Source organism: Marmota monax, unplaced genomic scaffold, assembly GCF_021218885.2.
Source record: "Marmota monax isolate L192 unplaced genomic scaffold, Marmota_monax_Labrador192_F-V1.1 WCK01_AAM20220418_F8-fsc00025, whole genome shotgun sequence".
In the NCBI taxonomy this organism is placed as follows: Eukaryota; Metazoa; Chordata; class Mammalia; order Rodentia; family Sciuridae; genus Marmota; species Marmota monax.
The window spans coordinates 7,069,126-7,083,050 of record NW_026691950.1 but is presented as its reverse complement, the minus strand read 5'-3'; the positions used below and the strand labels follow the sequence as shown (position 1 = coordinate 7,083,050).

Genomic DNA, 13,925 nt, shown 5'->3' with positions numbered 1-13,925 from the left:
GCATGGCAGCATTAATGGTGGAAAACACCAGAGCAGAGAGTTTGAAGAATGAATGAGAGATAAAGAATCAGAGAAGGATGGCTATTGAGGAAGGTGAAACTTAAAGGCATAGAAAACAGGGAGGTCAAGGAAGTTAACAGAACATATTTTAATGTTAGACATAAAAGCATATGTGTGTGTTTGTCAGAAAACCAGTAGAAAGGGGAAATAAATGGAGACGAATAGTGACAGAAGTTCAAATTCATAAAGTACAATGGTAATTATAGAACTTTCCCCAATCTCCAAAGTATAGCTAATAGGAGTCCAGAATTTGGCTTTTGATGTTAAGCAGCAATGGATCTGCAGCTTCTTAGGGCCTTCTCTTTTTTTTTTTCTTTTTGCTTCTGGTGGTTAGTGAGTCAGAAGCTATAGATCCATTGCTACCTTACATCAAGAACCATTTACTGGACTCATCTCGGTTATTTTCTAGAGGCCAGGCACAGGATTAAGAAGACTGACAGTTGAGGAAGAAGGGGTAGACAACTTCAATCTTTTGAAATCTCTATATGTTGACCCTCATCTCTGTTTTACTTTACTAATAAACTGCATAAACTGAAGTGGCTTGTTCATTAATTTTAGTCTTGGATATATATAAGTCAGAAAAATAATCTTTGTGATGTGATGGGAAAGAAAAATCACGAAGCAAGATCTGGAATTTGCCTACTTAGCGATGGGTACTTGAGACCTAAGATGAGGAATAGAGATCCCTATATAGCTCCAGAAATATAGAAAAGGATTAAAATCATTCATTTGCATATTCATTTAATTGTGCATTGAATTCTTATTCATTATACAGATATATATTGAATGTCTGTTTCATATAAGTAATTTCTTTGGACAAAAGGTTCACAGTAAAAATGAAATGGAAAAAAAATAAAGTGCTTGTGTTCATGAGGCTAAATTCTAGGGGAAAGAAGTATTAATCAAATACATACATAATAATGTGCATGATGTGTTATCATATTTGATAAGCACTAAGTGGGGTATCATATTTGATAAAATTTATCAAGCCTTCATCTATAAAATTTGAAAACAGAATTGGTGTTTTGGATAGGAAAACAGTTAATTTCTTAAAATATGTTTTTGTTTGTCTATGAAACAGATATGAAGCAATTGTTTTAGGAGAGACCACTACATGTACCATAATCTAGGGTAGACAAGCACTATACCTGATGATACATAATTAGCCCTCAAAAGTGGTAACTATTATTACATGCCATACATGTAACAGACTAGCATATAGTGTTCAATTAATGAAGACTTCTTAGAAAACAATGACCATAAACTTTTAACAAATTTTTCTTTTTAGTAATACATAGAAATAGAGTATATTTTGACAAATTTATATAAGCATGGAGTATATTATTCTAATTAGGTCCCAGTCTTTGGGTTGTACAGGATGTGAAGAATCACTGTGGGTGTATTCATATGTGTTCATAGTAAAGTTATGTAAGATGTATTACACTGTCTCTCCTAATCCTGAACCCCCTCCCTTACCTTCATTTCCCTTTGTGCTGAACTTGTGTTCTTCCCCTGCTCCTTGTTGTGTGTAAGTATTCACATGTCACAGAGAATATTCCACCTTTGGGTTTTGGGGATTGGCTTATTTTGCTTAGCATAATAATCTTCAGATCCATCATTTACTGACAAAACTCATAAAGTCATTCTTTCGTGGATGAATAATATTCCATTGTGTATATATACCACACTTTCTTTATCCATTCATCTGTTGAAGGGCCCCTAGGTTGCTTCCATAGCTTAGCTATTGTCAACTGAGCTGCTATAAACATTGATGCGACTATTTCACTGTGGTGTAATGAGTTTGAATCCTTCGAGTATATGCAGAGGAATGGGATAACTGAGTCAAATGTAGTATGAATTCCAAGTATTATATTCTAAATTGATTTCTGAGCAACTTTGAGAAAAAGAAAATTGGTGTGCACTGTGAATTGATAGTCATTATAACTAGATACAGAACCATTTAATAATCAGAAAGCTCCAGCCATCCAAAGGAAGAGGGAAGAGAAAGGTGACTTCAATAAAGTACAAAAAATAGTCGCCTGCTATGGAATCTGCCTACCTAACCCCTTCACTCACGTCAGAGGGCTTCTTGGTGGTGGCAATATCGTCAGTTTGACTCTGTAATTCTACGTCATGGGAGGACTTTTCTGTGAATTTAAGGTTATATCCACAACCCTTGCCTATATTCACTAGATATCATAGCTAACCCAATCCACAAGTGTAGCAACTGAAAATCCCTCCAGACACTGTCAAAATCCCATGGAGTCAAATGGTCTCCAGGTGAAAACTACTCCCACAATGGAAGTCAGAGAACTTTCTCCGGTCCCTTACCTACTTAGCAACTTTTGTAATTCTAACCTAGAATCCTGTAAGAAACCTGATATATTTTCCTAGATGTGTGCTCCTGTGAAACCCTGGTTTGCTTAATAAATATAACATACCTTATTAGCTTTATTCAGAATTTTCTGTACATAGGTTCTCCATTTCCTATTCCATTCTACCCCACAACTACAATTGGTTTATCAAATCAAAGGGGATAGACTGCTGGAATCAAGATATGGCTGATATATAAACTATCATTGCTTTTATCAGGTTCCAGAGAGATTAGATCTCTTTTACACAGTTTCCAGGAAAAAATAATTTAACTGCGACAGCAGAATAGGGTCCATTTCTGGGAAGACATATAAGAAGGAAAAATATGTATCAGATGAACATAGAACTAAAAAAAAATCAAGTAAATGTACGTAAATAAAAATATTGAAGAATATTTCAGCACAAAGTTAGAAAAACATAAAGATTTTTGGAAAATATAGGGAAGTTTCCTTTTTTCCAGTTCCTTATATTTATTAGAATAAGCAGGCACTTTGTTACTCCCCAAGGATATCTCCTTCACCTATCTTCTTCATTAATTTCTTTTAACTGTCCTCTGCATCTTCCAGTTACATATGAGAAGAGTTAAGAGCAAAACCTCATTAAGAGTTATTGATGGGAAGACTATCAACAACTGTTTCAAAACATTAGTGTTATATTCCCATCAATATGTGCCAAACCCTTACCTAATTTTAGGAAAATGCAAGGGGTGACTAGACAAATATTTGTTATTCACAATGTACTTCAAGTGAATTAATTCCTACTGAGTGGCTAATCAGATCAGTGAATTAGTGTGTGCATCCAATGAAACATTTAAATAATTATCCAGAGCACATTTTTAATTGAAATAGGAAAAAGGAAAGAAAAGAAAAACCCAAAACCCAGGTTTATATTTGCATTACATTTCATCTAAATTGCCTAAATTTATTTCTCATAGTATATTAAAATGGACCTTTATTGTTATGTAAGTAATTTGATATGTGCTGCTTTGATTAACATGCTTTATGGAAGAGAAAGATGCTGCTTAATTAACGTGAAATGGGAGAACAGGAACAAGGAGGTTCAACGAGCATCTTTCAGAAAAGTAAAAGGATGATGAACAAGAGAGGAAAGAAAAGTGTAGCTCTGTAAAACATCTGTTTATTCCAGGAAAGAAAAATCCCTAACCTTGTTATCCCCATCCAATTCCTTTAAGTGATTTCAGTGAGTGTAGCAACAGTTCCCTTACCGCTATGCACAAACAGTTACTTCTGGCTTGAACTGTTTGCTGGGAGACAAATATTCTCAAGTAACTAGGTGGTCAATTTCAGTTCAGCCATGAATCTGGCCAATTCCAGGTGGTTGTGGAGTGATTAATGAGGCATCCAAAGACCCCAACCTCAGGCGACTTCTGTGGGAAGCAGGGATTTAGCAAGGCGTAAAAGCAGAAGATGGCTGGGCACAGAGCCTGCTTCTCCACCACCACCACCACCACCACCGTCTTTGCCCGTACAGTTGTTCCAGCTGCCAAAGGCTTTCTGGTTGCCATGGCAACCCTGCGGCTCTGCTGGGAACTCAGAGCAGATCCTCTGAAGTTAGATACCACACACTGGAGCTCAATAAACGCCACGGCAACTGGGAAGGATGAAGAGAACGAGGACCACCCTCCTGAGGCTAAAGGAACCTTTCCACAATCAGAGTTTTTTTTTTTTTTTTTTTTTTTGAAATGAGATAGTTTCTTGCCTGCCATTAGTGTCATCCTTTGGTGCCTGGCGGGAGGAGCTGACTGTAAATCCTGTGGCCGGGAGGGGATAGGAGACATTGTCACCCGGAATGTGACAAGCCCTCTCACTCATTCATTCAATTACAGATTCAGCATCTCCCGAGAGCTCTTTTGTGCAGAGCACTGGGTCAGGTACGAGGTGTGCAAAAAGACGAGGCACCGCCCCACCTTCAAAATAAACAAATGATAATTAACCAAAATGAACCGAATTCTCCCTAGCCCTGGGGTGGGGGTGGGAGGGACAGGCGCTGCCTGCTTCCCCCGATCTCTCTTGGAAACAGATTCAGAAGCCAAACTCAGGAGAGGAAAAGAGGCATTTTCTACACACAGGAGGGAAGGCTGGGGACCGGGCGGCGGGGGAGAGGGAGGCAGTCTTTCCCTAGGGAGGAGGTCTGTCAAGGCCACTCAAACGTTTCTCTGCGGCTGGGAGGAAGTAGAGGTTTATTTTCTTTTAGAAAAACGGAGCCCTTTCCCCTACTGGGCTCGGTTTCTAGTAGGGGAAGCTCCGCCCCTCTGGGTCACTGATTGGTTCAACTCTTTTTAAGATAATTTATGCCAGCATCCTCGGGATTTGATTGGCTTCCCGGCTTAGTTCCGCTGGGAGTCGCATCCTACCTGGTTAGGAGGTGTATTGCCCTTCCACACTCTCCCAGCTCCTACTCTCTGGGCTGCTGCTGAGGTGGGAGGCAAAGTCCTGGTTCTGAGATTGGGCAGTGTTAACAGAAAAAGAGATCCCAATGGGTTCTTGGAAAGCTTTTCTCTTCTTCCCTTTTCTTCTGTGGAGTCAAAGTAGAGGGGTGAGGTTGATGTTCTTATTATTGACCCTGCATTTGGGAAACTGGTAAGTAAATTCAAAACTTAAAACTATTTTTTTTTAACATCTAACTCTTTCCCTGTATTTCTCTTTCTTTAAAAGAAATCATTCTAAAGAAATTGCATTTCCTGGGGGAACATGTGCAATATTTACCATCATTTTATCTTCTGATTGTATCTGCTCACTCTCAGCATGAAATTAGCTTATTTCTGAAGCACTGAGATTAGTTCAGTTGCTGCTTTTTTTACTTCAAGACAGTACAAACTAGTAAAGGTTCAGTTACTGGGAAGGGGTGTGGAAGAGTAGAAATGACTTTGCTATTAAATTTAGTGAATGAATGCCATTGATGAACTTTCTGGATGATTCTGCATTTTAAAGACAGAGCTATCTCACAAACTTCTTAACAGCATGCATGGTTTGTTTGTTCATTTTTTTTCCTGTATACAAATACTGTTTTTCTTCCTTATTATTTAATAACTTTCTGGAATAAATCAATGTTTTATAAGATTATAAATCTGGCTAAAATCTCTATCAAGGTTGAAAATGTGTAAATTTCAAGTCAGAAGTGACCCTGTATATTTTATTGAAACCAGAGTTGAGTGGGTTTTATTTTAGTTGGCTGTCCACTAGCAATTACAAAATGTAAGGTGATATGAGTATCTTGGCTGTATGTGTGCATGATATTACCAATCACAAGGCTCAAGCCTAAGAGGAACAAGATTAGGCGGCAATAGCTTTCAATGAAACTTTGAAGTTATTCTGGTAAGGAAATGAAATGCTCAAATGTCATATATGGATCATTTGAAAGAATAGAGGGTGAAAAGAATTAAAATGTATTCATTAAAAAACATAGGCACTATATATGTCTGGTCCACAACACTAAGATCATGTAACTTATTTTAAATAAGTGTATATATTTAAAGTTATATTATTGTATTATATAATTCCTCTTAGAACTTGACTAAGGAACTATGAAGATAGAAACATGTCTTTAAAACTGTAGCATCGCTAAAATGAATTATTATTATAATTTTAGTGTATAGCTAGAGTATTTGCTTTTGCCATTACAAGCAGATAGAACAAATACATTTTCTTTCAGAAAATTGAGATTGGATTAAAGTATAAGTAATATCAGCTTTACTGGAAAATTTTTGTCATTTGGTATTTTCCTGATTTCACAGTTTCAGTTTATATATACATTTCCCTTAGACTGTCAAATGTTCTATATAACAAACATGTTCATCAATGAATCATTCCTTATGTATGTTGCATCATGATGATTTATTTCTTTGACTATATTACAAAATTTTATAGAAGCTATTCAAATAGAACACACATCTTCATAGTACTACAAAAGTAAAGGCAAATTTACCTAGTGGTTTTCTGAAGTAACAACCTGTATACTCTTTCTGTTGTTGTAAGGACAACTTTCTCTTTCAATCTAACAGGCAAACCACTTAGGAAAAATCATGTTTTCCATTCAAGAAATCCTTTAAATAGTATACTTTGTTTTTAAGGATATTTATGTTAAAATAATTGCAATTGGCTCCTAAACTCCAGTTTCTCAGAGTTAAAGAACTCAGTGGTGTAGTGGACAAGGCACAGGCTTAGCAGTCTGAATACATAATGATGTGTGTCAAGCATCTATAACCTGTCTGGACTCAGTTGCTTAATCTAAGAAATGAGGGATAACCGTAGGCATTTATGTTTCCAGTGTTGGCATTCAATGCATGTAAGATTTGAACTGAAACATCAAATGACTCAAGGGCTGCTTCACTAGTTTATCTTAGTAGTTCTCAAAAGGGAAATTTGTAAATGTGAGTCCCATATACTTTTTTAACCATGTGCATGAGTGGCTGTTACACAGTTTGATTGATAAACAATTCATTTTATCATAATACTAGAGATAAACTGCATTATTCCATTCAATGAATATACATTAAAAAACAAATCTGTTGTTATAATTAGCTCTTAGAGCCTCATGAAAGTTTATGCCTTCCATTTTTAAAGTAGCTAAAGTTATGCTGAACTTTTCATGCTTTTAATACTTGGAGATACTTGATGTTAACATGCATAAACCACATACAATCATATTTACCTTTTTCTTTCTTGTTCTGAGGGATCTTTTCAAAACTGACCATAGGTAGTTTTGTTTGTAAGTATTTTGATGTCATAGAACAAATAAATGAATCTTCACAATCATCTCAAATCATCTGTTTTTGAATTTGCCAAATTGGAAGCTACTATTTTCTAATTTGTGTATGGTACTTGGGGGCTCTACCACTGAGGTGCATCCCCAACCCCTTTTGTTTGCTTTTTGAATTTTGAGACTGGATTTCACTAAGGTTCCCAGGCTAATCTTAAACTTTTGATCCTCTAGTCTCAGTCTCCCAAGTTGCTGAGATTATAGGGGAGCATCACTGTGCTTGGCTGACCTTTGTTGTTGTTTTTGGGGGATCAAACCCAGATTCTCCGCAAGCGCAGGCAAGACAAGCACTCTATTACTAAGCCAGATTCCCAGTCCTTGTTTGTTTGTTTAATTTCAAGACAATATCTCACTAATTTGCCTAGGCTAACCTCAAACTTGGGATCCTCCTGCCTTATCCTCCCAAGTAGCTGTGATTATGGTCATGCATCACCATGCCTAGCTGACTTTTTTTTTCCCCTGCTTTCTTGTGTGGTGGTGCTGGAGGTAAAATCCAGAGCCTTCTGCTGCTAGGCAAGCATTCTACCACTGAACCACATCTCCAGTCCTTATTGTTTCTTATATCTAATCAGATGCAAAACCATCTCTCTTTAATAGTTTTCATTAACACCTTCATTAAAACATTCCATTAATACTTTCTCTCTTTATTACTTTTCATTAAAAACATAAAGGAGAAACATTATATTGATTTTTATATTGGTAAACTGTGAACACTGATCCTTCTTTTATAGCTAAAACCTGTAGTCATGGATCCTGTGTTACATTCACCAGGAGACCCTATGGTTTCTGTTCAAGTTGGTTTAAATTTACTCAGCTTTCTTTGACTTCTTTGTAATGTTGAAAAAAAAATCTAGCTATAAGCAGGTTTTCAAAAAGAGTTTAAAAAGCGCCTTGAGGTTTTATGTGTTCGAAAATGTAAGCTATGATCAACTTTGATCAACAAGTTATATTTTGAGACAATCTCAAGGAAAATACTTGTTTTATATAAAAATTTTTCCATAAATCAATAATCATACAGTGTAGCATTCAACTTCCCAGATGAAAATATTCAAATATAATTGCTTTAAAAATATACTTTAATGATATTTCTGTGGGGGTGGTAGTGAATGAAAGATTTTTCTTTAGTTGTCTAGATTTTTGGTTTAAATTTCTAATATACTAAAGATAACCAAGAAAACTTGAGAAGAAAACGATCCTCCATGATAATTACATATTTAAAGAACTGTGAGACAACATAATTTTGAAAATAAAATACAAATGTCATAATTGACAAGTCCCTTGTTTGTAAAGTCTTTTAAATTATCGAAACAAGAAATACCTTTCTTCAAGTTCATTCCATTCTATATTATAAAATGCACATTTGACTAAGTAATAAAAGGAAATGCTTGACATTTCATTCAAACACTAAATAGATTAATACAATATTTTATAGTTTCTTAAATGTGATTAAAATTGCCTTGGGATACAAGAATGAAGATGGAGGCCCAAAGAGGGTAGACAAGGAAGGATACAAAGTTTAAAAGTGGCTTTTGAGATATTGAGAAAATGTCATTACTTATAGGCAATGACTGCTATGAGGCAAGAGGAGGAATGAACTCAAATGGAGTAGAGCAGGCCCCAAGTGGAAAGCCTGGATTATACCATCAAATTTAAAATCTAGTTTCAGCTTTACCATTTCCCATTGGAATAATCTCAGCCAAGTTTTGAGGCAGAGAGTTTTTATTTGTCATCTATGTTTCCAGATTATTTCAAGACCAAGAAAGAAAATTTGTGCAAAGAACCTATCACTTACTGTTTTGTCTGAAAAAGGCAGAATAGCATATATTATGTAAAATCACAGTAGTATTGATCTTTGTTAAAGTGATTTTAAGTCCAGTAGAATGAAATCCTTAAATCCTTGTGTGCAATTTAATACCCTTAAGTTTGGGAGAGATCTCTCATTCATGTGTTCAACAAATGTTTATTGAATGCCTGCTGTGTGTGGAACCTAGTGCAATATGCTAAGCTTACAGTGAAAAGAGTACACAGGAGCACTACCCATAGGGCGCCTATCTATCTGCTAAGATAGAAAACATCTTTTAGTTAAAATAAGTAGATATAGCTTGAGGATTTAAATTCTTGAGGCTAGAAGATGCTGAGAACAAATCATGGCTAAGAAAAGAGGATTGAAGAGCCATAAGATTTCTCATCAGCTGTGCTAGAAGACGATGGGGAAAATGTCTCTCAAATTCTTACAACAAATATCCAACCTAGATTATGACATTTAATCAAATTTCCAGTTAAACAGGAAGGGAGAATAAAGTCCAGATACTGTTACTTGCCTATTTTACACATGGAAAAACGGGCAGAGATTTTTTGAAAACTTAATACTCATTTTGGTGATAAGTGTTGGATTCAAATCTCAAATACAAGTATTCTATGTCCAAAGCCTGAATTTTTACACTTGATCTTAGCCAAAAGGCCGAGAAGCGATAAAGCCTGAATTTTTAAAGGTCAAACCACTCAGATTACAAATACAATATAAATCAAAGCAAGTAGGCTGACTGTGGATGAAGGGGAAGAAAAAGGAAGAGAAGGAAAGAGAAAAGAAGAGACATAGGAGAGAAGGGTAAGGGAGAGGAGAGCCATTCTGGGAAGGGCTGGAAAAGGAAGGAAAGATAATGTAATTATCTTTTCATTGATTGAGGCAGAGTAAGTAGAAAAATCTACTCTACATATACTTGTACTTTCTTGCATATCATGTACATTGCTAGAAAAATTATTTTAAGAAAAAAAAGTTGGATCAATAAAATAAGATTATAGTATAAAGAATTAAAAGCAAGATTTTTTTGTGTGTAAGTAAGTTTTGTTGAGGAATGGCTACTTTATTTTAAAGGATGTTACATAAAATCACAGTTGAATTTATTATGCATATTTGTACAGTCATACCATAACCAAGCAGTGAATGTTACTTGAAGGCAGATTTTCATGCCACATAGAGGTCCTTTAACAAGATAATGGATGCCTAATCACTAGGTTTATTCAAACAGAAGCCTGTTAGCGGTTTCTTGTACTCTGTAGGAGGCAGATAAATTTATGATTTTCTTTCTATTTTTAAACATCTGAGAATTGAATTGTCTCAGTATTAAAATAGTTTGGAAAAATCAAGTCTTGTGTTTCAGAAAATAGCCTTAGCTGCTAATGCATTCTGTAAACATACATTTAAAATTTGCCATTTATTCAGCAACTATTTACCCAGCAGTTTTTATGTAATAAGGTTCTTAGGACCTGCAGATAAAATGTTAAGCAAGATAAAGTCCTTGCCCTTTGTGTTTCTGTAGTACGAATAGGATATATATATATATATATATATATATATATATATATATATATATATATATACGACTTACGTGAGATGCACAGGACAGAGAAATCTGAGGCCTTGTTTCTGGTGAACTTAATTCTGGTAGTTTAGGTTGAGATGACTTATTAATAGAAATAAGAAAAGAGGTGAAATGTAAGTGCTACTGAGAATTCTAGATGAGGTGCCGTGAGAACACTAAGGAGGCTGCCATCAATGCAACTCTGGAAAAAGATTGTATGCTGTCAGTTGTCATATGCACAAGTTCAGGTCAATGTTAGTGAAGGGTGTAGAGAGACAGGTAATATAACTGTGACCCCTGGTCTGGTTTCAGAGTTTGGTAGTTTTTTGAAAGCTTTGTTCTCTGGTCATCTATTCTGTGGCATTAAAATAGTGACATCCTACTAAAGGCTATATAATTTAGTGTAATAGTGAAATTCTGAACTGTGGGAATCCTTTTCTCCCAGAAAACATGTACTCTAAAATTTAAGATTTCTCTTTATTTTTGGATAAGCATCAAATGACAAAGTAACGGAGACTGTGCTAAGCCATAGAGATATGGAATTAAACTAGATAGTTCCTGATCTTCAACCTATAGATAGAGTGGGAAGATCAGAAAATCTATTATCAGGATATATTTGGTTTAATACAAACATTTTAATGTTAGTGTGATTTGGTTCCCCGGATAACATTAATACTGCTAGAATGGGACTGTGCCTGTAGCCCAGTGGTAATGCACTTGCTTAGACCATGCAAGATCCTGTGTATGATACCCAGAATAGCAAAAACAAACAAACAATCAAACAAACTCTAGAATGGAAGATTCTGATCTCCAAGTTAATCTTTGAGTAGATTTCTAGGACTTCACTTATAATTATACAGTATGTGAAATGCCTAAGTACAGAAACTCATTCACCTCTCAGTCATCCTTGATGTACATGCCAGTATAAAAATTATTTTCCAGCGTATTTCACAATGTTTTGAGTAAGGAGTACCTATTACACAAATTGGCCTTCTGATTAGCAAAGTAGTAGCCATATTGGCTGGATTGGATTTCAGTGCTACTCATATTTCTGTATTCTATAATCTATTTTTTATTAGGTAAGTGTGGCTTATGAATATATGTTTTCTTCTGGGATTTATTTACTAATTCTTTTTTTTAAACCTTAAATTCATAACTCAAATAGATTAGAAGAAAAGGTTGGTTGTTTCTTCTGTCCTTATTTTTATTTTCTTCTTTTTAAAGTGGATGATCCAAGACTATCTTATGTTTCAGTCTGATTTTAAGATTCTGAGAGAAGAAAAAAATACATATGCTTCTATATTCAGAGGTATTAATTTCCATCTTTTTCACTTTTAAGGTCTTGTTATGTATTTTAGAACTTAAAGTCTCAATATGATGATTTAATTTTGCAAAATTTTAGCAGACTTAAAACATTTATCCGATGAATAAATGCATCAGAGATTTACAAAATGTGAATGTCATGAAAGGTTGAATCATTGCTTAATCTAATCTATGTGCTAGTAGGCTTTATGGATACAAACTAAAAAAAAAGAAAAGAAAAAACCAGGAAACAGAGGATTTTAAAAATATACTATAATGATATTGTTTTCTTTCTCTTCTTTCAAAAAATATCCACATAGAAGTCATTCCAAAAGAACATTTATTATCTCTGGATATTCACTACATCTCTGAAGACTAGTCATGGAATATATGGTTTGTGGTTTTCTACACTCTATTTTAAATAGCACAGTTGACCTGCCAAACAAAGTAAATAAAACAAAAACAAAAGTTCAAAGCTTGGCAAAGAATGTTGTTTTATTAGTAGTATTTGTTCTTATCCTAAGGATCAATCATTAAACTACAAAAGTTTCAACTGTATAACCAAAAACATTTAGAAAACATTTTAATAATTCTTTTTTACAATCTAAATATATGCTACTGTATCTACTAATTTAAAAAATACTCTGTTATTACACTCTCCCTTCTTATTAATGATTAGAATTTTATATTCCTGTGTGCAAATTGATAAACTATGTTCCAATAGACTTAGGAATTTCCCCAAATCCTTTTTGAAACCAATGAAACATTCTGTAATAAAATATAGGTACCTATCTACCTTTCTAGATCAGTAAACCTATTTTATCTTGTTTTTAATGATAGTGCAGCATTCTGCATTATAGAGGTATAATTTATGAAATCATTCCATAATAAATTATCTCACTTGCATTTTGTCTATTTTAAACATTTCATGTGTGTCTCCCATGCCTTTTATTTCAATATATGTATCAGTATTGTCAAATTACTTATCATAATGCCAATCTCACATTCTGTTGATGGTTATAATATATGCCATTTATCCATATTATTATCACTACTGGATGTAATGAATTTGTTAATATTTTGTCCATATAGCTAAAATTTTACATTTTAAATTTACATTCTCTTGCAGTATTAGCAAAATTTAATATATTTTTTGCTTTTTGCCCTCTGAATTATTGTATATTAGCTATATTATACATATATGTCAGCTGATGTTTTGTCTCTAGCATTGACTAAAGTGATCTATGCCATTCATGAATTCTTTTAAATTTTTTTTTCTGTTCCTAAGTCAGTTACTGATTATCACTAATGGTCCCCTCACCCCAAAGGTCAAAAAAGCATTTTCAATATCTTCTGTAATTGTTTTACACTTTATTATAGTTTGTTCTTAATTATACTATGTGAGTTAGGAACATTATTTTGATTTCTTCTGAATTAATCATCATTTCCATACAACTTGATGAATAATTTAATTGTTTATTTATAAATCAACTAGTAACTTTGATCCTGTAATAGATTTCTATACATTTAAATGGATTAGTACTATTATCAGAAATTTAAAAAATATGTAAGATTAGCTATCATAATTCTCCTATTATGCCCAATAGATATAATTGAAAATGTTTTAAATTCAACTGAATTTTACCTAAAAATAACACCCTGAGTTCTCACATCCTTTCCATCCATTCACCTATACTGTAATTTTTAAAATAATTATTAGACTCTTAGAGTGTGTTGGACATTGGCCAGATGCCAGTGATGTCATATTGAATGCCCTAGGCCCTTTCTTATAATTGCTTAGAGCTTATAGGGTTCATAAATAAATAGTTAACTAAGAGGCAATATGATCAATATTCTTAGTTTATGCTACCTGTGCCAATGAACTAGAAGTAATAATCTGGGCAAGTTACTTAAACCTCTCAGAAACTCAGTTCTATCTTCATTTATAAAATTTATAGGATACTTGTTTATTTACTCATTCATGCAACAAACAATTGTGTGCTCACTTTGTGCCAGACATTTTTCTAAGTACTGACATTGCATCAGAAA

General features: G+C 34.2%; 1 protein-coding gene and 1 pseudogene across 1 annotated transcript in view; one reads left to right on the top strand and one right to left on the bottom strand.

The window, feature by feature from the left end:
• Positions 1-4,797: 4,797 nt before the first annotated feature.
• The window catches only part of Gabrg1 (gamma-aminobutyric acid type A receptor subunit gamma1), a 77,516-nt gene continuing 68,388 nt past the window's right edge, over positions 4,798-13,925 (top strand). Inside the window, exon 1 of the mRNA XM_046442379.2 lies at positions 4,798-5,033. Within this exon, the coding sequence (XP_046298335.1) occupies positions 4,930-5,033 (104 nt within the window). The 5' untranslated portion in view covers positions 4,798-4,929. The remainder of the gene's footprint in view (positions 5,034-13,925) is intronic.
• Positions 9,481-9,685, bottom strand: LOC124075652 (U2 spliceosomal RNA; annotated as a pseudogene).